Below are 26,744 nucleotides of genomic sequence, written 5' to 3'. Positions count from 1 at the left end.
CTTTTCTTCCTTGCATTTGTGTACTCTGACCTGGCTTACCCTTGTCAGATTTCTCCTTTACAACCTTCTTGAACTCCTTTTTTCTTTGCTTCCCCTTGTGCTTTGCTTGAAAGGCTCCTTCAACAGCTTCATCATCTCTAATCAAGGTTCTTTGTTCATAAGCTTGTAGTTTACTAATGAGTTCTGAAACTGAGAGAGTCTTGAGGTCACAAGACTCCTCAATAGCTGAAACTTTAGAGTCAAATTTGGAAGGTAAACTTACCAAAATTTTCTCCACAACCTTTGTATCTGGAAAATCTTCTCCCATCAATCTGATTTTGTTAACCAGATCAAGAAGCTTGGATGCATATTCCTTCACAAGCTGTCCTTCCTTCATTCTGAGCACTTCAAACTCTCTTCTAATTGTTAAAAGCTTAATAGTTTTAACTCTATCACTTCCTTCATACTCTTCCTTCAACCTTTCCCATACTTCCTTAGGTGACTTGCAAACCATGATCCTAGTGAAGATCACTTCAGATAAAGCTGAATGAAGACAGGTTAGTGCCCTTGGTTTCCTTGCTTTCCTATCTTCATACGACTTTATCTGAGTTAATGTTGGATCAGCTCCCAAAGGTTCTGGTTCTCCATCATCTTCCACAGCTTCCCATAAATTCAAAGCCATCAGATAAGCCTTCATTTTTATGGCCCAAATATGATAGTTTTCTCCAGCAAACTGTGGAGGCCCTATACCTAGGAAATTGCTGCTTGACATCTTTTTACTTCCAACCTTTCCTGCAACTTCTTCTTCCACAGTCCCTTAAGAAATGAGCTCTGATACCACTTGTTAAAAGATAAAGCAGTCTTATGAATACAGAGGAGGAGCGGAAGAGGAAAAATGAAAAAGATAACAAGAACCCTTTTTTCTGTTGCATCTATATTTATTTTTAGGTACAAACACATATATAGAGACAAGTAGAGCTAAGTACATCAAGACCATACTTCACTGCCTAACATTGACAGCATAATCCTTAAATCATGGATTATCACTCCTTTTCAACCAAAACTATCATTTCAACAAGACAACAAAACTAACACTTCATTTAGCAAAAAGGACCTTGACTTTTACCTAAGCATTTGGGAAAACAACTCAATCTCATGACAAAGATTGATATGAAACACATTCTCGCAATTTTAAGAGAATTATTTAATTCTGCAAATTTGGGTCAATGGCTTGGCTTAGCCTTATCTTCTTCATTGTTTCTTGCATCTTTTTAAGGCCTCTATGTCTTGCTCATGCAGAAACGGATACACTGAAACAAGGCCAACGGCTCCATGACTGGGAACTTCTGAACTCAACAGGTGGCGTGTTCAGGTTAGGATTTTTAAGCCTGGGTTCTGATTCTGCCGCCTTGGGCACCTTTGCTCCTCGCTATATAGGAATATGGTTCAACAGAATACCTTATTATCCTGTGTGGGTTGCCAATCCGAGCGATCCAATTCCTGATTCCTCTGGTGCTTTAATAATGGACAACGATGGCATTTTGAAGATTGCATACAAAGGCGCCCCTCCCATTGCTGTAAGTTCCAATCAAGCAATCAGAACTTCAGGGAAAAACATCACAGCAACGCTACTAGATTCTGGAAACTTTGTCATCAGAGAGGTTTATTCTGATGGAATGGCGGGAGAAATTTTATGGCAAAGTTTTGATTATCCATCAAACATGCTGCTGCCTGAAATGAAACTGGGCATCAATTACAAGACTGGCCATGAATGTTATCTTTCTTCATGGCTACTGGCCATGAATGTTATCTTTCTTCATGGCTAAGTGATGAATTGCCATCTCCAGGGGCCTTCAAACTCAGCCTGGATCCTACTGGTTCCAGCCAATTGATGATTTGGAGGCGAGGAGAAGTATATTGGAAAAGTGGGGCATGGAAAAATGGGAGTTTCGAGTTGTTCGCACCACAGATAACAAAGAGAATTAATGAGTATGAGTACAGGTTTGTAACAAATGAGAATGAAAGTTATTTCTCTTATTCTGTGAAAAACAAATCAGCTGTTTTATCAAGGTGGGAGTTGGAGTCTTTGGGCGAAATTACACAGTTCACTTTGTATAGCCATTCTGGTGTTGTTAATTGGATATTTGAAACTACTAATCCATGCCACACTGTTGCCAAAAATTCTACTGCTGTTTGCTTAAACGAAAAGCCCTTAAAGTGCAGGAAAGGTTCAGAATATTTTGAGCAAAGAAAAGGGTATATGGACTATAATGCAAGTTTAGCTCTGAGTGATTGCCATGCGGGGTGCTGGAAAAATTGCTCTTGTATTGCGTATAATTCTGCATCTCAGAATGGAACTGGATGCCAGTTTTGGCCTAAGGAATCAAAATTCATTCCATCTGAATACTATGGCCCTGTGTACCTGCTTACGAGTGTTGAAAAACACTGAAATGACCAAACAAAGGCTACTCATTGTCTGCATGAATAAAATCTACGGCTATCCTTGTGACAGAAGCCAAAGATATATGGTTGTGATCTTCTATGCAATTGTATTTTACTATGTTCATGCAAAATAATATTTATCCTGTTTGGTCTTCTTCTTAAGTAATTGAAAAATTAAACCCATAAATCTAATGAAAATGCTGTCTAATATAATGCTAGACGGATATTCTATATATTATTTGTAGCAAAATAAGTTGATTATGTTTCTATTTAATTTGATAAATAAAAAATAATAAAAACTCCCATATCTCAAAATTTATTTTCTAAGCAAAAGTTCAACAAACCATAGTCAAACCAAATCATTTACAAATGGTAATTATATTCAATTGTGGAACACTAATAGGAGAGGTCCATGGATTAAGTTTTCCCCTTTGACTGTCCGCATAAACTTGTACTATAATCAAGACTCGCAACAAATAATTGAGTAATACATAATAAAATTATTTTTTTAACTTGGTAATTACACAAAATTTGATAATTAGACAAATATGATTCAATTACTTCTATAATCTAATATAACTCTTGTTCTTGCAAATTTACAGAGCGATTCATACCAAGCTACGGGATGCCACAATCTTCTTTGTGCTGGATTCATACAAACAAATGGTTGATTAGCCATTGGTGCTGCCATTTCTCCTGTTTCTTCCTATGCCAACAACCAATATGACATTACCATCCTCATTTCGAAGGTACATTTTCTTAATATGTCTTCTTAAACCATAAATTTAATCATCAACTTCAAGTGTTTGTACGTTTGTTTAGGATCCGAAGATTGGCAATTGGTGGATGGGATTTGGCGGTAACACTCTTGTGGTGTACTGACCGGCTGAGCTATTTACACGCTTAGCCGACCATGCCAACATCTTGGAGTGGGGCGGCGAGGTGGTGAACTCAAGGGCCAACGGCGAACACACTTCCACCCAAATGGGTTCAGGCCATTTTGCGGAAGATGGGTTCGCAAAAGCAAGCCATTTCAGGAACCTGGAGATTGTGAATTCTGATAACAGCCTCAGCTCAGCATTGGGCATTTCAACTGTAGCAGAAAACACAAATTGTTACAACATTAAGAGCTCCTACAACAACGAATGGGGCACACATTTTTACTATGGAGGGCCTGGAAGAAATCCGCAATGCCCATAATCATCATTATTATCTTCCTTTAAAAAAAAAAAAAGAAGTGGAAGAAGAAGAAGAAGAAGAAGAAGAAGACATTTCGGTATCAATTATATTCTTTGATTGTGTAATTATGAAAAATTATGCTATTTCCATGCCTGTTTTTACTTATTCTAAATTTTTGGTTATGGTAGATGTGAGAAAAAATTGTAATATTTTTCAACAAGACAATCTGGTTTTTTTGCTCAAATAGGCATGGAAATAGCAGCATCTCTTATATGCTAATTTTAACGTTATTAATTGTATCGTTTTCTTGCTACTTAGTCATTTTCTTTTGCCAATGTTTATGTTTTTGTAAGATTCTGATGATTGTGAAGCTTAAGATCTTCAGTTAACATGCTAATTCATTAGGAACTTAAATGCCTGGAGTGTTCTTATACTTGTATCTATGTGCTAATCTCTGCTCAGGGAGCATAGTATTGAGAAATAAAATCTTATACCCTAATAACCAATCAGAAAAAAACAATGGCCTAGGATTAAAACCTATTAGGAGCCCACAAGCAAAACAAATGTAGTAACATTAAATAAATCAATAGATACCAGATTTTTAAAGTGGAAAACCTCCTCAATATAGAAAAAAAAAAAAAAACAACAAGATTTAGTCCAAATAAATCTTTCATCATCAACAATAATAATGGGTACAAATAGAGTTCTTCCTAGTAAAATTAAGAGTTATATAATCAACAATACATTAAAAATAACCATTCTTGGCAATAAAGAAGCAAATAACACAAAATTAATAACGAGAAATTATTAAAATAGAGTTTCTGTTCGCACGTCCAGATTCAGATCTAGACCTTCGTAATCAAATCTCTATCATTTAGAATATAGAGCCTTGCGTCGGGAACATCTCCACAAAATTTCAATTCGATTTAATAGTAAACGACTTTGAAAACTTAGATTTACGGAAACTGCTAGAATATAAACAGAAACAAAAAAATGACTCTTTTTCTCTCAAATTTAATAGAGTTTTCAACTCTATTAATTCCTATCTGAATAGATAGTTATAAGTCTTTATTAAATTTGATAAAAAGACTAAAATAGCCTCCATTCACATTTAACCTAAAAGTCCAAATTAGGTAATATAGTAAATGAGCCGTCTTCTCACAAAAGAGAAAAATCCTAAAACATAGTATCTAGGGAAATTTGGACTTAAAAGGTAAAACCCATCAGTCTAATCTGTGCTCTTCATCTTGTAGAAACAAGTATTCTTCAGAAAAACATATCTATCAAGTTGAGGCAACCGAAGATTTATGAATTAATTTGTCTAAATTTGTCTTCAGCAGTAGGATGCCTTTAAAACCAGAAAAGTCTACCATCTATTACTTTTCTGAGATATTAATGTACAGAAAAGTATTTAATGGATAGCAGGACCAAAATCAAACCTCGTGGAATGACTAGCCTCCATTGTTTTCTAAGAAAGATTTGTCATATATACAAGGACAAAGCACATGCTTTCCCAGTTTGACCGACAAGTCAAGAATAGAGTTAAGTGAACCAGAGACTGAGAAATTACGAGATTCAGTAATTAAAGCACGCGCGTGGAATTCTACATTCCTCTGAAACAAAGCCTGCTTTATTTTGGGGGGAAAATATAGCTGCAGGAAAACTCACTATGTTTTCTTCTGCTGCAAATGTTAAATGGATTCATAGCTGGTTAAAGTGTAAGCATGCCTTCAGGGAATAACACAGCAGATAGATTTCAAAAAAAAAATTGTAAAACCAGCAACAGCATTAGACATTGTTCTAAAAAATAGTCCAACTGGGGCCTGGCAACTGATTTTGAAGTAGTTTATTTCGGTTTTACTTTTAAAAGTACTGAATTCAGTAATCAATGCGCAAAGAAAATCAGTAGCTTCTGGTGGGACAACGGTGTCTAATGAACAAGAATTTTCCTGGAAGAGTTGCCATTGTTTATTATGTTAGAAATTTTTTTATGTGAGTTAATATTAATTATAGTTTTGTTTAATAAAATTAGATAATTGAATAGTCTAATGATAGTTTATAGATTGACTTAAATGATTAATAAGGATAAATCTAATACATTTAAAGTTATGATCTGTGTGAATAACACAAGTGTGAACCTTGAGGTTTATTGAACTTTGATGGAGGGTCAATTAACCTACTATAAATTGACTAAGTTCCTGCTCTAAAACCTAATACAGAATAGTTTATTCATTCAAAGCTATCATTCAGGGAGGTTTCTGGAGTAGAAGACAAAGTCACATCGAAAGATGATCTTGATAGATAATTTCAGGTGACTTCAATAGGTTTATCAATTTTAAATTGTACGAAGATTTAAGTATTTTTAAAACCCTAAAGTTTAATTCAGTATTTTATAATCTATGCATGAATCTTGAGATTATAATTGAATGATATATTTTATTCTGTTTTATGAAAACGCAAAGGCTCAAGATTGATATGCAAACACATTCTCGGAATTTTAAGACAATTGTTTAATTCTTCAAATTTGGGACAATGGCTTGACTTGGCTTAGCTTTATCTTCTTCATTGTTTCATGCACCGTTTTAAGGCCTCTATGTCTTTCTCATGCAGAAACGGATACGTTGAAACAAGGCCAACGGCTCCATGACTGGGAGCTTCTGAACTCAACGGGTGGAGTGTTCAGGTTAGGATTTTTAAGCCTGGAGTCTGATTCTGCCCTGTTGGGCACCTTTGCTTCTCGCTATATAGGAATATGGTTCAACAGAATACCCATTTATCCTGTGTGGGTTGTCAATCCGAACGATCCAATTCCAGATTCCTCTGGTGCTTTAATAATGGATACCGATGGCATTTTGAAGATTGCATACGCCCCTCCCATCGCTTTAAGTTCCAATCAAGCAATCAGAACTTCAGAGAAAAACATCACAGCCACGCTACTAGACTCTGGAAACTTAGTCATCAGAGAGGTTCATTCTGACAGAATGGCAGGACCAATTTTATGGCAGAGTTTTGATTAAAACTGGTCATCAATGGTATCTTTACTCATGGCTAAGTGATGAACTTCCATCTCCAGGGGCCTTCAAACTCGGTCTAGATCCTAATGGCTCCAGCCAATTGACGGTGTGGAGGCGAGGAGAAGTATATTGGAGAAGTGGGGCGTGGAAAAATGGGAGCTTCGAGTTGGCAACTCAGATAACGAAGAGAATTAATGAGTATGAGTTCAGGTTTGTAAAAAATGAGAATGAAAGTTATTTCGCTTATTCTGTTAAAAACAAATCAGCTGTTTTGTCAAGGTGGGAGTTGGAGTCTTCGGGCGAAATTACACAGTTCACTTTGGATAGCCATTCTGGTGATGTTCATTGGATATTTGAAACTACTAGTCCATGCAACACTGTTGCCAAAAATTCTACTGCTGTTTGCTTAAACGAAAAGTCCTTAAAGTGCAGGAAAGCTTCAGCAGGGTATGTGGTGGGCAATAATGCAAGTTTAGCTCTGAGTGATTGCCACGCGGCGTGCTGAAAAAATTGCTCTTGTGTTGCGTATAATTCTTCATCTCTGAATGGAACTGGATGCCAGTTTTGGACGAAGGAATCAAAATTCATTGCATCTGAATATTTTGGCCATGTCTACCTGCTTACCAGTGTTGAAAATCACTGAAGTTGGAAAATAGTATTAAACAAATACGTGCTTATGTTAATGTTAAGCATGAATAAAATCTACGGCTATCCTTGTGACAGAAGCCAAAGATGTATGGTTGTGATCTTCTATGCAATTGTATTTTACTATGTTTATGAAGAAAGAATTTTCCGTGTACATATAGAAAACTGAAATGCTGGACAATATTGATATTTTGATTTTGTTAAATATTTTGAAAAGAAAATTGAATTCACTTTTATTTGAAAAAATTTATAGAGGATCATACATATGTCTATTCAGTTATATCAAAATTTCATACTTTTCTGATAAATTGAGAAATTATTAAAATCTTGTAATATGAATTGTTCTATAATGAGTTAGAATTCCTGATAGTGTTGATATTTATTTGAAAAATTTTCTGAATTATTTTGACGTCTATTTGAATGTCTCCATATTTCATGAATTGAACTCCCAAGTCCACAAAAAACTTCTCCATGAAAGACAAGTTGCGGTCATATAGAAAATGAACTCATATTTCTCATTAATTGTTAAAAAGGCAAACATAAACATGGAAGCAAAGATAACAATCTGTAAAAATTCTGCATGGACAATAACGCCAAGAAGAAAGCACCAGAGACCAAGTTCAGTCAAAGGCACATGTTCTTCTCTTCAACATATCCAGAATAACATCCATGCAATTGATAACTAGTGATGTAGAATCAACCTAACAAAAAGTTTCAGATTCCTTAGACAAAAAAATTACAAAAAGTTGTTCGACTGCTTAATCATTTAATTCAGGAAGAATCAAATTTGTAATATTTATCGATAGATACAGAAACAACCCAAGTGCAACTTATTCCCTTGGGGATGATCACGAGATCCCCTGCACCAAACTCTACAAATTCTGAAGACCCTTTTGAAAACACTTTCACCTTGCCTTTGAGCAAGTAGCATGTCTCTTCTGCTTCGTATTTGAACGTATACTTTCCCGGAGGGCAGCCCCATCTGATGACAGAAGAAAAAAAATTTAAGAAAACAAAAACAATATCAGCCTAGCTTCAGCAACGAGTAAATATATATAAATATATATGCACTTACTTGGGCCATGACTTGATACCCAATTCAGATAACTTGGAATCTGAGGGATTTTTTTCAACTGTGATGCCTATGGTCGAGGATGACGATGTTGCCATGAAAAGCAGAGAACACAATAAGATTATGAAGAAGAAGAAGAGAAAGAGTCGAGTTTGGCTTCTTTGAAGGCCTGCTTATGCATATATAAATATATATTACATTGCTAGGTGCTTGTTTCAAGACAAGAGATAGAGGAATCTTCCCATAACAAAGCCAAATTGGAATTGCATTGTCAAGATACAAAGATGGATAATTATTGTAATAATATAAATGTGAAAATTAATTTTGCAAGTAATGGTCGAGTCAAAGGCTTGACCATGTGAGCTGAATTAAAATAAATAGGACATATGGCAGGAAATGCGAGGCCTGTTGATAGAATGTTTGACTGGTTATACAAATATAGTAGTAATGGGGACTTTGACATTGAAGTTATCTGTTTTGGGCCCAGGGTTGACCAACTGAATTGAATTAAAAATTTTTGGCTGCGCTTTGGTACATCCATTGAGGATGTTCTTTCTTTCCGTATTTGTTCATTGTATTTGGGGAAAAGCACTATTTCCCACCCATTTTTTAGGCTTATCTCAAACCTATACTCATGAGAGATGAAAAACCATTTTTTCACCTATGACCAAATTGTCATCCAATTTTTCAGTTAGAGACAGGGTCAAAATCAATATTTTATTGTTTAGATTAAAAAGTTATAAAGTTTATTTTTTTCACCCCCTTTAAGTTTTAGAAACTAACATTTCATCTTTATCAAAGTTTTTAAACTTTAAAAACTAATATTTTCACCCATAAACCTAGGGTTTTCATATTTTTCAAAACGCATCAATCCCCCATAACTTTCAAAAATAGCAGTTTCACCCCCATTCTTCAACTTCATCTTCCGACGTCGTTACTGACCTCCTCCTTCTCCTAGTGTGACAGTGGTGGTACGATGAAGAGATCTTCATCTCCTTTTCGCACGGTGCGATGAAGAGATGGATGAAGAGATAGAGATCTCTTCGTTGCACCACCGTGCGATGAAGAGGTCTCTCTTCGTCATTCCACCCAAACGACGAAGGACAACGCTTCATCGTCTTTCGTCGCTCGTCACGTTGTCTAGACTATTCTTCCAGATCTGGACGACGCTTCATCATCCAGATCTGGGCGACGAAGGGTCATCCTTCCTCATCTTTTGTAGTCAGAGATGCGAGATCGGTGGAATGCATCGGCTATTGGTGGTGGCCGGAAAAGGAAACAAACCCTAGAGGTGAAATCTAAACTTTTTAAACTTTGAGGATGAGTTGAGTTGTTAGTTTTTAAAACTTGAAGGGGAGAAATGATAAAATTTTAAAGTTTTAAGGTTTTAAACAATAAAAAATCGATTTTACCCCTGTTTCTAATTGAGAAATTGGACAGCAGTTTGGTCATGAGTAAGAAAAATGATTTTTCATCTTCTATGGGTAAAAGTTTGGGATAAGTCTAAAAAATGGGTGGGAAATAGTCCTTTTCCCTTGTATTTGTCTTATATTAGTAGCCTAAATCCAACTATTTTAGTAATAATCTTATACAGCATTAGGAGTGAATTGGGTTCAAATCAACATAGCCCGAATTGAAATAATTTAAATTTATTGAATTCAAATTTGATTTAAAGTTGATGTTGAAGTTGAAACTTTTTTCATTAACCATTCTTTTTCCTTTTTTAATGGTTTTTTTTTTTCAATAACTCTTTTCCGTTTCTAATATTATTGTTCACAAACTCGAGTAATCTCAAATAGACTATTCTAAAACCAAACTCAAATTAATTTTTGTTTATATTCCACTCTGCTCAAGTATATATTCATGTAGCATAATATATATATTATTGTTACATCATCTATTCACATTTGTTAAATATTTATTGTATAAATTACTCATCAATATCCATGTTATGCTACATTGATTTATGTACCCATATATTATTAAGGTATTTATACATAATTAGTTAATAATCTATTTTCTCTTGTAATATTATTTATTGAGTATTTGTTAAATAAGAGTGCAAGAATTTCTACACATCGTTCAAGTAGCTCTAGAACAAATCGAGGGAGACACTCAAATCTACAGTTGTTTTCGTAAACAAGTCAAGTGGGATTTTCAGACCATTTCAGATCCTAGTACTGTAGTAGGGCAATTACAAGTTTGAAAATTTGTTTTCGTAATATAAGAAAGTGTTTGCTTTGCATATCTCAATTTCAGATTTGTAATTGAAAAAAAAATTAAAAAACAGAAGCTTGGAATAATGAATTGAAGATGTCTAAGATCTTGTTCTCTTTAACCTTATATAGATCGATCTACAAAATCAAACTCTTTCAGAAATCACAACAAATTATACTAGCTACTACATAAACCTTTTCATTTTAACTTAAAGTTGAAAAGAATCATCTTCTTCCAAAATTTGTCTCGCTTCACTCTCTTCTTCATCACCAATTACTAAATATGGATTCTTCTCAATCGGCCTAAAATTATAGTAAATGACCATATAAAACGCCAGGCTCGCTCCCTCTGCCGCAGCATTCATAAACCATTCATATCTGTAATACACAAATGCTCCTATTCCAGGAACCACAATTCTTGTGAAATATAAATATCCCACCACAACAATATAGAATTGCTTGAAAAGGGTTAATTTTTCCAGGTTTCTAGCTACTTTTCCGTCTGTTTTTGATGCCTCTTTCAGGCTTCTTATCGACCAAATTATCGGAAAAATCACAGCACAACAACAAATGATGTCAATCAACAAGAACATGTGGTTCCAGGCCATCCAGTCTGTTGTTGCAGGTCCAGTTTCATTAATTACAACATAAGCTATGTTTTCCAGTACCTGTAAAGGAATTACTGTAATCAAAACGTTATTTTCTCGTTCTTGGAGGTAGGGTTTCATGAATGACCAGCCTGTGCCTATCAGGATTATCACCGTGAACAGCATTATGCCTTTGAAGAACCCAAAAATATAAAACGCTACATCCCATCCGTGAGGAGTTCCAGTGTTGCTTACATACATTTTGTCCTCGGAGGCACAAATCATTTTCAGGGCCTTTGCAAGCAGCAATGCAGCCATTATGATATGGATCTTATTCACTTTTTGTCTTTCTTTGATGCAAATGCAAACCCACAAGCCCAAAAAACATGTATACATGATGAAGAAAATGAGATAAAGTTTTGGCAAATGTGTTTGGCCTGCAGGGAGATAATCTTTTGCACCATCTTTCATGTTATACATTTCAGTTTTAACTTCCATGGAGATCTGAAACTCGGGCTGGCAGTTTCCGAAAAGCAAAATATATTCATCAGGATTATCAATAGCTAGAGAACCGGCATAGGTTGAATTAGGCAGAAATTTTTCTAATGTGTAGACCAATTTCACATATCTGCTTGATAAAACACAAAAGTCAGCAGTGTACTCAGACTCATTCACAATTTTCGGAAATGCAACGTCCACAGCAAGGAAAAATCCCAGGGAAGAAGGATTGAGTTCTGCATTTGGTTGTTTTGTTTTCCAAGAAATATCCCTGATGGTAATAGCCGCAATGCCACCTTCTGCAAATCCGAATCGCTCGAATATGATCATCGACCGCGAATCATCGACAATGTGTGTGTGCTTGATCTCAGAAAAGGAGACTGGAATGACAGAGATGATAAAGAATAATAATTCATATAGCATATAGAATTTGAAATGTTCCATGGGAAACATGGAGACGAATGTGAGCTTAATTTTCCATGGAATGGTGGCTAGATTTGGCTGGTTAATAGTTGTGGAATAATGAATAAAAGAAAAATGATTGGTGTGGCAAAGTTTTGGGAGAGTGAAGGAAGAATCTCAAGACATCTGTTGAGTTAACAGTAATACTAGTAAAGAGAGCATCTTTTAGTAATGACCATATCATAGGTTATAAGCTTTTAATTTGTATAATTTATTTAGAGTCATATTTAAAGCATCTTTTTGTTTTCTGTCAAGAATTGAGGAACAGAAAATTACTGTATCCAAACAAAATGGAAGCTCATTCGGTTATTATGGGCTCAAGCCTCAATGAGCTAAACTTGCAGAGAAGGTACAAGCCCAACTTGGAGTTCTTACTCAAACAGTTTTACTAGATTGAAGCCTCAACACATTATTAGCTAATTGTATTAAAAAACTCCAACCCTTTTTATAAGTTTTACAAGTTTGGGTTTACACTAAACCTTGGGTGATAGTAAGTCTTCCGGCCTCTTTTTAACTTATGGTGGATTTAACCGAAGCAGTTTAAATTTGACTTCATATCCATTTTAAACAAACCCAACTTGAATTTAAGTTCCTATTCAACATTTGAACTTGAGTTTGAGGCACCAACATTTGTACAGTAGAGTTATTCTTTCTTGGTGGTTTTTCTTCTCCGACAATTTTTTTTTCTTAAACTACTCTTATTTTTTTGCAGTAAATTCATTATTCGAGCCAACTCTAATTTAAATTTGAATTGGTTATTTTATATTTGAGTTAAGCTTGAACTAACCCCTTTTAATCTTGATTCACTTTAAATCTATCTTTACTTTAGACAATACATATAGTAATTTAATTTTTCCTTGTAAAATTGTTTAGTATTTAACTCATTGGCAGGTTTCATTAAGAAATTATTAAATACCTTTTATCAAGGATTTTAATAACTTTGCTAGAGTTTGTTTGAACTTTTATACTTACTAAACAAAAGAACCATAATTTTCTTGCTTTTTTTTTTTTTTTTTACAACAGGCCAGAAACGAAAAAAAACATTGCCAGAAAACAAATCAGCAACAAGAAGCTCATTGCCACATATATAAAAGAAATTTGTATTGCATCAGTTGCGCCACACCCCTCGGAAGTAATAGAATCGTATGAAAGAAAATCTTTTGGGCAAGAGCACCAAGAAGCTCTATAATTATTTTATCTTTGAATTTTGTGAGCCCCTCAAGCTTTATCTCTACATTCCTGGAGCTGAACAACCCTCAATCAAACTACGAGCATGACCATCATAGTTGCTGTTTCTGACTATCAAATAGTGACAAACTCAGGCTGTGTGTGGTTCAAGTTGCAGAGGGCTTAATAGTTTATACTTGAAAACAAAAACAAGTTTTTTGACATTACTAGGAGAAAATACTGTCAGGCTTTTGTTGATTGCTCATAATTTTGTCTGCAAATGGGATTATTAGAAAGACTTTTCAAAGCAATTGTGACAGTTGACCCAGTTGTTACATGGTCTATTTTCCGCAAACTGGGAATTAAATTTATTCACCTCAATTTTTTTAGGCCAATCATATAATAGAGGCATTGCCATTGCTAACAATTCCAAGAGAGGAGTCTTAAATGCTATCTTATCAATTAATGTATCTCATCAGGTAATTGGCACCATCAAATTGGGTGGCTCAGCATTAGTTTTGATAGGTGAGCAATGAACTTTGAATGAAAAACACCATGTGATATATGGGTGATGGGGTTCCAACTACTCTTCATTATCAACTTCACTGTATGTCCCAGCAGATTTTTAGGGGATCACCAATCAATAAAACACATACATTATTAAAAACAATATTGAAAAAAAGGAAGACAAGAAAAGGAATTCTTTGTGTTTTACGGTCTTTGCTTTATATGGAAGCTTTAAGATTCAAAATAATTTGCTTTATATGGAAGCTTTAAGACTCTTCATTTCTCAGTGGAAAAACACAACCTAGCTAGTTGTTCAAGATTTAGATAAGCACTCAGTACTTAAGGTTGGCAAATGAATATGGGAATAAATTCCTTTAAAAGATAGAAGGTTGATGGATTTCATATTTCTGCTTAAGGAGTCATGTTGTCTTCCACTACGCAGAGCCCTTGGATATTTGCTTGTCTGATCATAATACGGCACTGTATTGATAATGTAAATTGATAGATGTGAGCATTAGGTTCTTTACCTGAATTGAAATTCGGTTAATCTGTAACCAGTAGTAATGGAGTCATGTTGATTCTATATATGTATTTGTTTATATTATTCATAGACATTATCAATGTATTTTCTTTTATTAATTTTTTTTTCTTTCAAACACATGAGAATGCTAATAGGTAACAGAAAATAAAAAATCATTCACATAACAACAAATTAATGAATTTGCCCCAGAATGATCACTTGCAATTGGTTCAAAAGAGTACCACTTTTCTTAAAAAAGGATTAGATTAAAAAGGTTTACATCCCCATATGAGAAGGTCTTCACATCTCTACAAAGAGACATATATCAGTAAAAATTGTTTTCTTCATTCAGAGAGGTCTACATTCCTTAAATGTGTTCTCTAAGGAGGATAATCTCGTTAAAATAAGAATGTTTTTAAGAATATTTTAAACATATTAGATGTAAAAACTTAGAAATGGCAATGGGGCCAAATTTCCCATTCCCCGACTCCATTAGATGAAAGCATTTCCTACTCCAAGTAACAGTAAAAATAACATCTCCAGAGATCTTTTTGATGATTAATGGCAGCCATTGATTTAAAATGTTAAAATCAACCCTTTTTCTTTTTTATTTATTCTTTTATAATTATTATACATGAAAGTAAGGCATGCAAGAACACACCAAAATACATGCAACTTTCAATTTAAACCACATTTCTTGCTCTGTATGTTCATTTTCAGTTACCATAAAAAACTAAACAAAACCCTAAATCTTAAACGATATCATACGACGTGTTTTTTAACTCTTTATTTTATCACACGTGCAGATTTGTTGGTGGTGGAGAAATTTCAGGTGTTGCGGATTCATTGGTAGGCTCAATTCTTTTCATCATGAACGTCGGTTTATTTGATGGGTCATCTTCATCATGATACACATATGCAAATCCTCCGTGCCTCGTCATGTCCATCCCTTGCATCTCATCCTCGCTTGATATCCTTAACAGTTTTATTTTGTGCAGCAGATAAAATAGTGGGCCCATTGTGGCCGACACCCACCCCGATATTACTAAAATTTGTATGATTTGAGCAGCCAAGAGCCTCCCTCCACCGCCCATGAACAACCCGAATGGCCTCCTTGGCAGCCCCGGATACACCTCATCCACGTATTCCTTCTTTGCAAATAGGCCCGTGAAGAGTATTCCCCATGACCCGCACCCACCGTGCAATTGGGCTGCCTCCAGTGGATCGTCGTACTTTAATTTCTCTGCGAGCTTGTTGCACCCTATCAAAACCCAAGCTGCTACAAAGCCGCAGATGATTGCAGCCCATGGTTCTACCACTGAACACCCCGAGGTGATTGCAGCAAAACCCCCTAATAAACCATTGCAAACGTCAGTTACATTCCAATGACCCACCAGCAGTCTTTTACCGAACAAGGTTGTAAGAGCTGCTGTGCACCCAGCCAATGTGGTAGTGACAGCTGTCCTCCCGACGGCACTCCATTGTCCATAATACCCTCCACTCTCACCATAACTCTTTAATATAGTTAAAAATGAACCCGGGTTAAACCCATACCATCCGAACCACAACAAAAAGGAGCCGAGAACAACCAACGATGCGCTATGTCCACGTAAAGCCACAGACCGGCCTGACCGGTCAAACCGACCAATCCTTGGGCCTTCAATAAAAGCACCCCACAACCCAGCGATCCCACCGACCATGTGGACTACACCCGAACCGGCAAAATCGATGACACCCGACCCGAATAAAAGGTCATGTGTTCGGTTGGCGCTGGCCCACCCGTCAGTGGACCAAAACCAATGGGAAACTATCGGGTAAACGAACCCGGTTAGAAAGGAGGAGTAAATCAAATAAGCAACGAACTGGGTCCTCTCAGCAATGGAGCCACTGGTAATTCCAGCAGCGGCTATGGCGAAAGCCCACTGATAAAGAAAGAAGCTGTAGTCAGTCTGGCTTGAAGGAACATTTTCGAGGCCGAAGGAATGATGGCCAATGAAGCCATTAGAGGATGCGCCGAAGGCGAAGGCGAAGCCAAAGAGGTAATAAGAGATGGCACCGGCTGCAGCGTCGAGGACGTTGGTTAGCATGATGTTCATGGTGTTTTTGGCGCGAACGGAGCCGGCGCAGAGCATGGCAAAGCCCAGCTGCATGGAGAAGACGAGGTAGGCTGAGAAGAGGAGATAGGTGGTGTTGACGGCATAAGAAGTGTCGGAGAGAGTGCTGTTGATTGTTTGAAAGCGGGAGCAGATATAGGTGGCAGCGGCAGATGTTTCATTGAAGGAGGTTCCTAGAAGAGGAGCGAGGTCAGAGACGGAGCAAGTGAGGGTCGACATGGTGGGAGAAAGAAGAACTGTGGATATAAGAAATTTGTAAGAAAAGAGAAATGGTGGTTAGGCTTTTATAGAAGAAAGGCGTGACGTGTGTGGGGAAGACTGGCAGTTACAATTTTCATGTATGCATGTATGATGGATGCATTGATGTATGCGTGTATGTTATAATGTGACGTGGTTTATGACTATTTCCCCCTCAAGGTATGATAAAAGTACTAGTGTATCCAAGAGTTTCAAAAAGTTATAAATACATCCAAAAAATTTTGATTATTCTATCTATAAACACTATATTGCCCTTTCCCTTTGTCTAATTATTTATTCCTATAAGTTTCTAATTCTTTAATATTTCAGGGATTTTTTATGATTGTGAAGATAGTAACACCTCGACCAGGGGGAATTAATACAAATTTAACAAATATTTATATATTGATTTAACAAATAGGGTAAAGAGTGGTATTTTTCATATATGTCGTCTCTCAATTTCTTAGGGTGGATTTTATTAGTTTACAAAACTTTTGAGGGTTGTTTGGCTTAGATAATATTTTATAAAAAAAAAGATGAAAGATTAGTTTGAGTATAAATAGTTGTTATATTTGATAAAATTTAATAAAAATTAATAAATATAAATAATTATTGTATTTATATAGAGATAATAAAAGAATATTAAGATATTATTTTACTTAAATTTTTTAGGTATAATTATCTTTAAATATATTTTATATTAATTGTTATATTAAGTAAAAGTAAAAGTATTTTAGTTCTATAAAATTAATAAATAAAAATAAAATTATAATAAAATCGAGATTATTAATACCTAAAGTAAAGTGAGTAATCAAATTACCAATGACATTATCTATCATATCATCATTAGTAATATAAAATTACTGTAATATTTTATTATTAAAATCAAACAAAATAATATAAATAATAAAAGATAAATTATAAAAGTAATCTTTTTATAACACAAACCAAACGATCTCTAAGTGTTTTAGTGATTTCCTCAACACATAAGAAGATTCTTATAAATTCAAAACACTAATAAATCATCGTATAATTAAATATTATTTTATATTTATTATTACGTTTGTACTCTTATTAGTATCATTGTTATCATTGCATGTTGAGAAAAAAAAAATTGGCTTGCATATGAAAAAGGTTTATTAATAAAGATAAATTTGAAAAAAATGAATAGTATATATAATCAAACAATTATAAGATATTATTACGTTTTCATCGTATAATTAGGTATTATTATACATTACATTTGACGGTCAATTGGTTATCAATCGACTTCTTGTTTACAAATAAATACAGGCAAACTTATGTGATAATTAATCAATATCAATAACTTAATTTATATAAATCCAAGTTTAAAAAATATATATAATGGTACAATCGTAATTACATAAAGATGAGCGTGCTCCTCTAATTTAATGCTTTGGTCCCCATCGCTACAAAGTCTTTGATACCTAAACAAATCTCTTCAAGTTTTAGGTAACAATGGTTGAAAATATTGGTAGTTTGTTTTTATGATTATTTTAAAATTCTTGACATCAATTTAATTATATATTTATCCATTTGTACATAAAATATTATTAAAATTAGAGTAATATTACGTGTATCCACTTTGAGTAGACAAATGTATACACACTCATATATGTCATCATATGATTAGTTATTGTTTTATTTTTAATTCAAAATCATCGAATCACATAATGACATATATAAATGTGTATATATTTGTGTACCCAAAGTAGGTACACATAGTTTTATTGTTAAAATTATATATAATATTAGGTGTACAAGATGTATCTGTTTTTACTTTTTAATGAGTGATGCCCTTGTAAATAATTAATTTTTTACTATCTTGCTTGTATTGTTTGCAATGTTTTAATTGGTAAAAAAGTTGAATTATTCATCTCCTACCTATCATAATCACTTTCAGTTTATAAAATGGCAAGTGGGAATCTGAGAAAATTTCAACAAGATACGGCTGGTTATGAGATCTGCAATCATAGAACCATGAACACAATTTCCAACTGGAGTTGTCATAATTTAATGATCTCTGTTTAAGAATTATAATTTGCTCAAAATCTTATTACTGGGTTTGGTTATTTAATAATCTGTGTGAGGCTGCGAATTTCAGAGCTTGAAAAGCCTCTCGGCCTCTTTTCCCAGCATGATAAACAGCCAATGAAAGCATCAAAAAGCGCCCGCTGAAATTCAGTTTTAATTGTTTTATATTAGATTAAGAAGGTCAATTACAATGTCCCTGTCGCCAAACGCAAGGCAACTTGCAGTATTAGCTACTTTGAAGGGAACTTAAAATAGAAAAAGCTAAAAAAAATGTGGTCTTAAGTCTTCTCATGCAGAGCAATTAGAACTTAGAACATGCTGCTATTGGCAGTCAGAAGGGCATCCTAAAGTTCATTTTCATCATTCAAGCCTGCATTTTGCTTCCACAAGGTGAAGATTTTGAGGGAGACTCCACCTTTGAAATAAGGCTTGCAAAGCAATTATGGGCTCCAAAGTCACCCTTAGCATGAACCACAACCAACCAATTTTTTCTGTTGATGCTGACGAGATGCATAAATAAAATAAAATATACACTGCTGAAAATGAAATATTCAAGCAATGGAAATCTCGTCCAAAGGCCACACAGAAGTAAAGAACATGGCCTCTCAGCTTGGTTCTAGTCACTTGAAACAGAAAAAATATAGATTTTTTACAGAAGAATTATGTATAAAATATCAAAACGACAACTGTAAACTTAATTAATTAAGCAAAATCTCAACTATAATAATGCTCATTAGATTAATAAAACATCTTTGGCATACTCTCTCGCAAAGGGTGACCTTTTCATATACTGAAGAATCTAATATAAATGATAAAAAATTCATGAACGGGCAAGTCACCGCATATAGTTTTGTCAAAATATTACGACAGCAATAAACAAAACCATCATTAGGCCTCATCAAATTATGATTGGAGAGTTGATTGTCATAAATAATAATCCCTTACCTCTACTTGAAGGAATCTTAATTTTTATATGGCAAAGATTCACCAAGTCCAAAACTTGATGCAAAACCAAATCGGCTGCAGTTTTCACTTCCTTATCAGTACAGTCGGTCAACTAACCTCAACCTGCACACAAGACAAACATCTATTTTTCCAAAACAATAAGATAAAATTCAGAATATCCCAGAAGTATCATATAACTTACAAGAGTGTCATGTAAACTTGTGCTAGAATCATATCTTTAGGTCATGTCACCATTTTTTTTTTTCTCTATCTTTCTTTTTAGTCGTTAGATTAGCAATTAGGCATCTACGCATCAACTAGCCAAAACTGTCAAAAACATTCTCTGTTAGAAGAGGATGGTGTACATACATACCTATGTCAAGAAGTGTCCGTGTAATCTGTTAAAAACACCAGTTTCTTGGTGGAGCTGCCATTGCCAATAAGGTATTTCCATGTTTTGTTTTTACCAAAGCACCTGCTATCTACATTGTTCTGGGTGTACTACCAACAGGGTATTTCTAAGCATAATATCTTATTCCAAGAGGAGAAAATAAAATAAGCTTTCAAAACTTGATTATATTGATATTGCATCAATATGTATTCACCAGAATGTTTGTGCATTCTAATACTCGTAGGAGTATCATAGGGGATAAAATTCTAAGACTCCGACATAAAGTCTCTTTGTTTGGGTTGAAAGAGTCCATAATGTGATTTGTTTATGTGTTCCTATTTTTATGTTAACTGAAGAGTGGGTAAAGTGTCAAAGAAATATTAGGAAAGCGGGCTACTTGTGCAACCGTACAAAAAGCAGCCCATTTCATTAAATTAATTGTATTGCACCATGTACCTTCTCTCTTCAAAAATTCTCATTGTTTATCATTACATTAATTTATTTTTGTATTTGTCTTTAGCTACAGCAGAACAATAAAGTTTTATTTAAAAAAAAAAAAAACATTTGTCATGAGAGGGAGGGAGTTAGGGGAGTCAGAATCGTTTCAGTGAGAACAAAAGAAACAGTGAGAAGCTTTGACTTTAGAGAGAAAGGTTAGATGAAGTGAAGGATTGAGGGACAAGAAGAAGAAGCCATTTCCAAGTTCAGACTAAGCGGGTTTCAACACTGACATTCCTGCTAATAATTTTATTAATTAAGATAAAAAATTATTATTACTTTATGAAATCGCCATAACCAAATTTAGCCATCAATTTATAATCTTCTCCCTGTTTTTTTCTCAACTTTTAAATATATATATTACCTCTTTCAAATATCAATCATATGACCTTCTTAATGTCCTATTTGTATAGCTTTCATTTTCATTGAAGTTGAACAACACAACACCATTAATTGGCTTTGTATTGCAGAGGAAAAACTACCATCAAAGAATTCTTCAATTCCAAGTGCAGATTCACATCATCATCCTTTCTGTTCTAACTTCTAAGTGGCAGACCTTCGTTTTTGCATGTTCACTCAATCAAGAAATACTTCGAATGGCTCAATTTGGAATTACAGTAGAAGTAAATATATCCATTAAATGGAAATAAGTAGAACGAACACATTTAAATCATGCATTATGGATAACAGTTCTTATGTTCCTTCTATGGAAACATAATTTTGCTAATCTGTTGGTAAAAATTCTAACCAACGGCAATCTAAATGGTTGATTGATCTACAACACAACACTGTTTGACTCCCGGGATAGTATCCAAAGGATGGGATAAATGCCAAAATGAACAATGGATATACCCTCACATATAATGGCTTTGAACAGCAATTAGAACTCTGATCAACAAAATACTTAAACAATCTCTATCAATGAACTCCTAAATGCACTCTGTTACAAATCTATGATGTGCATTTAAGATTACTTTTAGCTTTAATAAATTTTCTCAATCAATTCTCAACCTTAGCAACCTTTCTTTGCTCGATTTGACCTGTCAAAGGGCACTGCATCTCTGTCCAACTTATCGGGACCATTGTTCCGCCTATAACAAACCACCATGACATCATGGTAAGTTGACACATAATACATATTCAATTTCAGCTATATTATTAAAAATTTTTTATGCTGTTTTTTTTTCTTCCCCTCTTTCAAAAAGTTGGAACAAAACTTTGGTTTATACATCAATTTCTAAACCTCCTTTACATAAAGAACACAAATAATGACTAAAGTGAACAGTAATGAACATAAGTAAAATAATGAAATGAGGTAATAACAGAAAAGGCAAATGGTGAATTACACACTGTTATAGTAAATCAATTCAAAGAAAGGAACAAGTAAATATCACTCAGAAAACCTTAAACATACTTATATGATGGCGGTTGCCACTGGTAAATAGAGCAAGAAAAGCCAAAGAATGTTTAAATTAAGTTCTAAAATATGATAAACATACCTGCTGCACTCTCTGCGGAAACAACACCAAGTTCATTTTTTGCAGTAGAAAGGAAATAAGCCCGTGCATCTCCAAGGGAAAGCTAACAAAGGATTGTTAAGGATTTTTTTTGTCTTTACTTCTTTTCTTTCGGAGCACGAAATACTACCATTATCAACCAAAAGCTATACAAAATGAGATATTGAAAAGATAACCATAAAACATACTGATGTAAACTTGAGAAAAAAAACCAAAATGTTTTGAAGCTATCCTAAAGCTATCCCATTCTTACACCATCATTTTCCAACAGTTTTACAAGATAAAATCACTATTTCATGATTGTAAGCATACATAACTATGCTACAACTATGGGTTGGTCAATTTTTTCATCTCAAGCATAATTAGCTGTTTGAATAATCATTTATTATCTCTCAAATAAGTATCAGAATCCCTACTCCGCCAACTAAAGCTTAAATGAAACAAGAAAACGATTATTACAAAAGATTTATTATTGTCAATCTGCCCCATCAACTAGTATCACCAGTAGATGAAAATGATGTTGTCACAATTACAAGTAGGACTTAAAATCACAGAGGATACAACCAGAGCTCTGACAATGTCACCAGGACGAAATGACAAATGCATATCCACTTTATCAATCTCAGATGCTCTAACATCTTGCTGCCTGTTAAGAAGAAGAGCTTTTGAGTTTTTAAGCAGAATCTAGCCTGAATGATAAAAAATTAATCAAGCATATGACCTTCTGAGTACTGCCCTTGAAGGTATAAGAAAAGAATATAAGCTCTGTAGAAAATGGACATGGGGCCTGATACTACTTCTACACTATTATAGACTACAATTCAATGTCATCGTGCCCATCACTAACTCCATATGGACAGAATAGACACATCCTACTTACTAGCTGAAATATAGAAAACAATATAACAAACCTGATTGTGCCAGTAAATTTCTCTCTCACAGACTTGGGGCCAACACACATAATATCAGCCGAAGCCATCCTTGCCATCACTTTTGTAATCTATCATAATAATGGAAATGAAATGAGCTTAATCTTCATAAATCTCCAAAATGCCATATACAATGAAACAGATGAATTGTGTGATGGGTTTAACAATAGAGTAGTTGTAGTTATGATACACATGATTTTCAAATAAAAAGCCAAGTATTAATAACCATCTCACCACAAAGATCATTTAGCATGATTTTAAATATGAAATGCTTAAAATGCAAAAATATGTTTCAATATACACCAAACACCAAAAAGGCAAATTCACAACCTTAAAACCATTAACTGAACACTAATCTTCACTTTCAATTTAAGGATCAACATAGGTATAAAAGATTCAACCTTGAACAAGGGATCAAAGACGGCGAATTAAAACAATATGAATAAGAGAGGCACACTAAATGAACATATGAATTCCAAAAATGCTACTTCGAATCAAAGACCTGCAGAATGGATATAAATTGAATACAGAGTTTATATACAAGTATAATTGATAAACTTACACGGGCAATTACAACAGAACCAGTCTCTGGAACAGCACCATGAGCTTTCAGACCTGTAACTTCCATGGTTGGTCTCTATAAATGATTATGAGTTGATCAGTTCAATGAAGCCAAAAAAAAGCACTAAAATATAACAGAAGATAAACTTTCCATTGAAAATGGTTACAATAAATCCATTAGTTCAAACTTGAAAGCTATAAAAGATGCTTACATGGGGGATTGAAAAAACAACAACTTGCAGCAACTACCATTATTATCCCATTAAATCAAAGAATTTCCTCCCAGATGAATTAGAATCAATAGTAAAATTGACACTTTGCTAAATCCTAAAGCTTTATTTCAATCTTTTATAGAAGAGGGGGATATGAAGCAATGTATTATGAAAATGGACAGCTCACCGCTCAAATCAACAGTGGCAAACAAATTTCTGAATTTGGGCAACTTTTCAATATTAAGCATGAGTACAATACAAGTCTTTATCTCCAATTATTATAGTTTTCACAAAATTTAAACTTAATATAGTTCACAGGTTTTCTTCATTAACCAAACAACTAAACCCTTCAAAAACCCTAAACTCAACAAGCCAATGCATAGAATCACACACCGTTAATCCCGCTTCCCACACATAAAATCACTCATTTAATTTTAGTTATTCTTTCTCAATAACATAAAATACTCAAACTTCCCGCTTCGTCATTCACTTTCCTAAATGTTCCCGGCAACCAATCACTCAAACCCCTAAAACCCACATCTTCAATTCCATTCTCCCAAAAAAAAAAAAAATCATGTTACACCTTTAATTAAAGTATAAGAATTTTGAGTATTTTTTATCCATTCAGTCCTAAAACCCTAAAATTCAAAATCACAATGCATCGAACTAACTGAAGAACAAGACAGTGAGCAGAGAAACACATTTATGTTGGATAACCTGGTCAGGAGATTCAGGAGGAGGGGATACAGTGCGGAGAAAACCAGTGAGAGAGGCGTAGACGACGCCATTGTGTTTGGCCACGTAGGCTCCCTTTCCAGCTTTGACTTCTGTTGCTTTACCCAATACCTCTCCTGGTGTTACAATCTCTTCTTGCCCCATGTTCTCTCTATTTGTTTCTTCTCTTTTGTTTCTGACTTCTGTTTCTGTTTCTCTTTTTCTCTGTGTTTGGCGCAGGAACGTGAACAAGAGAAGAGAGCGGCAGCGTTTTCACCCAGCAAATTAAATATAGGGATATTAATTGAAATAATGAACTTTTAGGGGTTAATATGAAAATAATCAATAATCCGAAATCAATAAATATATTTTTGCGATCATCCTGACGTCCACTTAGCGCGGTACCATTACCAAGGCGGTACCAAGATACAACGAACCAAAATGGACTTTGGAAAGAGACCTTCTTTTTCTACGGTTCACGATTGTACTCGGACGGTGACCAAACATTCAAATGTCAACGTCTCCGTTGACGTTTTTAGTTTCACCAGTCAAACATTCCCACGTCACCTATTTCCTTTCATCTGTCCTTTTTATTATAATTCAACTCATTCAATCGCTTTCGTCAACCCTTTGACCCCATCAGGCAATTGCATGCAAAATTAGCAACCTCATTTCTCATCACCAGCCACCACAAATCAAATCTCATCATTGTCCTTAGATTAATACATTAGAATTAGCCCAATCAATTGTTTAATAACAATATAATTGTGGCCAAAATTAAATTCGAACCACACCCAAATAATATTTAACTTAAATAAATCTAAATTCATAAAAGTAAATTTAAATTTAAATTTGATTTATTTATAAAATTAAACAAATTCAATTCTTGAATTAAATTTTACTTATTCTATATGAATTTTGAGTTACTTAGAGCACATCCATTCCTAATTCTAGCTAGGTATATGATATTTCTTTGGCTTAAATATGAAAAGATTCCTCCTTCACTTTGTCTCTACCAAACACCTATCAATGTATTATATAAGCAGGCTAACTACCCTCTATCTCGCACGCTGGAAAGGAAGCCAAAACCAACTCTTTCTCTTCATCTCCTTCTTCCGCTTCTCCATATTCTTACAGTGTTCTAGTTTTGTTTCTGTTTGTTTTCTATGGCAACATCTTCAAAGCCTGAATCATCCTCAAATATAGGCATCATAATTGAAAAGAATCCCTCAGATTACAAGTTATCTGAATTGAATATCAAGTCATGGCCTAAGTAAGTGCACACACATATAAATATATTAATCACTTTTTGCTGCATATGCTGATGTTGTTTTTGTTTCTTAATTCTCTTTCTTCAATCTTTCATCAGATGGGGCTGCCCTCCCGGAAAGTATATGTTTAAATACGAAGCAGAAGAGACATGCTACTTGCTCAAAGGCAAAGTGAAAGTGTTTCCAAAAGGGTCATCAGAATTTGTAGAGTTAGGTGCAGGAGATCTTGTGATCATCCCCAAGGGAATAAGCTGCACTTGGGATGTTTCTGTAGCTATCGATAAACACTACAAATTTGATTCTTCATAAACTTCGTCAACTTCTATGGAATGTATTGTCTATATCTATATATCTTTATACATATATATCTATGTCACCTGCTTACCTCATTTTTCTGGAGTCTTGTAATTTGTATGTATGCATCCAAGAGCTTAATGTGAAAAAATATTTAGTAATTGAGCGAACAAGTTCATTAGATTGATTGAGATAACGCCATTAAGCAGCCAAACAACTCAACGTATTTTAGCGGCTAACATGTGAAGAACACACCGAAAGAATCTTAAACTTTTTATTTTTTTATTTTTTATGCTGATTGTGCATCACTAATTATCAGTTATCAATCACGTTATTCTCAAGTAAATGAACGGTGTTGATTGAAGTAATGGGGTGTTAGAAATCATTCTGGATGATGTTGCAGAGAGAATATATACCTTTGACTCTACTAAAGTTAGTCCCTGGTGTTCTTAATTTATTGGTGTTAAGCTCTTTTAGAAATTCTATATATTCTTCTCTTTAGTCTTTGCTTTCCATATTTTAGTTTGCCTAGTGAGAAAACGTGATTTATGCAAATTCTTCGTGAGTTCGATCTGCTCTCAGAAATTAATGGGATTTTAAAGTAAGAGTTCCATTGAAATTCTTCTTAAGGTGAATAAGAAGAGGAGTACTTGTTCAGTACTTCAACAGATCAAAGAAAAGAGACGTCATCAAATTATAGTAGACATAGAATATAAGA

At 34.4% G+C, this 26,744-nt stretch overlaps 5 protein-coding genes and 1 pseudogene across 5 annotated transcripts; 3 read left to right on the top strand and 3 right to left on the bottom strand.

Annotated features, from left to right (window-relative positions):
- Positions 1-1,205: 1,205 nt before the first annotated feature.
- On the top strand, positions 1,206-3,641 carry LOC123208683 (annotated as a pseudogene).
- Positions 3,642-4,288: 647 nt separating this feature from the next.
- On the top strand, positions 4,289-7,119 carry LOC123208682 (G-type lectin S-receptor-like serine/threonine-protein kinase CES101). Its single transcript, XM_044626203.1, has 3 exons — positions 4,289-4,292; positions 6,211-6,606; positions 6,674-7,119. The coding sequence occupies exons 1-3, from the start codon at positions 4,289-4,291 to the stop codon at positions 7,117-7,119; spliced, it is 846 nt and encodes a 281-aa protein (XP_044482138.1).
- A 632-nt stretch (positions 7,120-7,751) lies between these two features.
- Positions 7,752-8,551, bottom strand: LOC123209750. Its single transcript, XM_044627886.1, has 2 exons — positions 8,335-8,551; positions 7,752-8,241 (listed from the first exon to the last, which is right to left on the bottom strand). The coding sequence occupies exons 1-2, from the start codon at positions 8,427-8,429 to the stop codon at positions 8,031-8,033; spliced, it is 306 nt and encodes a 101-aa protein (XP_044483821.1). The 5' UTR covers positions 8,430-8,551; the 3' UTR covers positions 7,752-8,030.
- A 2,083-nt stretch (positions 8,552-10,634) lies between these two features.
- On the bottom strand, positions 10,635-12,055 carry LOC123208681 (protein CANDIDATE G-PROTEIN COUPLED RECEPTOR 7-like). The gene has a single exon (XM_044626202.1). It carries the CDS (start codon positions 12,053-12,055, stop codon positions 10,757-10,759), a length of 1,299 nt encoding a protein of 432 aa, XP_044482137.1. The 3' UTR covers positions 10,635-10,756.
- Positions 12,056-14,863: 2,808 nt separating this feature from the next.
- Positions 14,864-24,876, bottom strand: LOC123208680 (ammonium transporter 1 member 2-like). Its single transcript, XM_044626201.1, has 7 exons — positions 24,465-24,876; positions 23,537-23,611; positions 22,957-23,045; positions 22,607-22,691; positions 22,028-22,109; positions 21,530-21,619; positions 14,864-16,638 (listed from the first exon to the last, which is right to left on the bottom strand). The coding sequence occupies exons 1-7, from the start codon at positions 24,624-24,626 to the stop codon at positions 15,083-15,085; spliced, it is 2,139 nt and encodes a 712-aa protein (XP_044482136.1). The 5' UTR covers positions 24,627-24,876; the 3' UTR covers positions 14,864-15,082.
- A 622-nt stretch (positions 24,877-25,498) lies between these two features.
- Positions 25,499-26,193, top strand: LOC123209773. The gene is made up of 2 exons (XM_044627910.1): positions 25,499-25,734; positions 25,831-26,193. The coding sequence occupies exons 1-2, from the start codon at positions 25,628-25,630 to the stop codon at positions 26,039-26,041; spliced, it is 318 nt and encodes a 105-aa protein (XP_044483845.1). The 5' UTR covers positions 25,499-25,627; the 3' UTR covers positions 26,042-26,193.
- The last annotated feature ends 551 nt before the right edge of the window (positions 26,194-26,744 follow it).

Source organism: Mangifera indica, chromosome 2 (assembly GCF_011075055.1).
Source record: "Mangifera indica cultivar Alphonso chromosome 2, CATAS_Mindica_2.1, whole genome shotgun sequence".
In the NCBI taxonomy this organism is placed as follows: domain Eukaryota; kingdom Viridiplantae; phylum Streptophyta; class Magnoliopsida; order Sapindales; family Anacardiaceae; genus Mangifera; species Mangifera indica.
The sequence above is the reverse complement of the archived record's forward strand: the minus strand, read 5'-3'. Positions and strand labels throughout refer to the sequence as shown.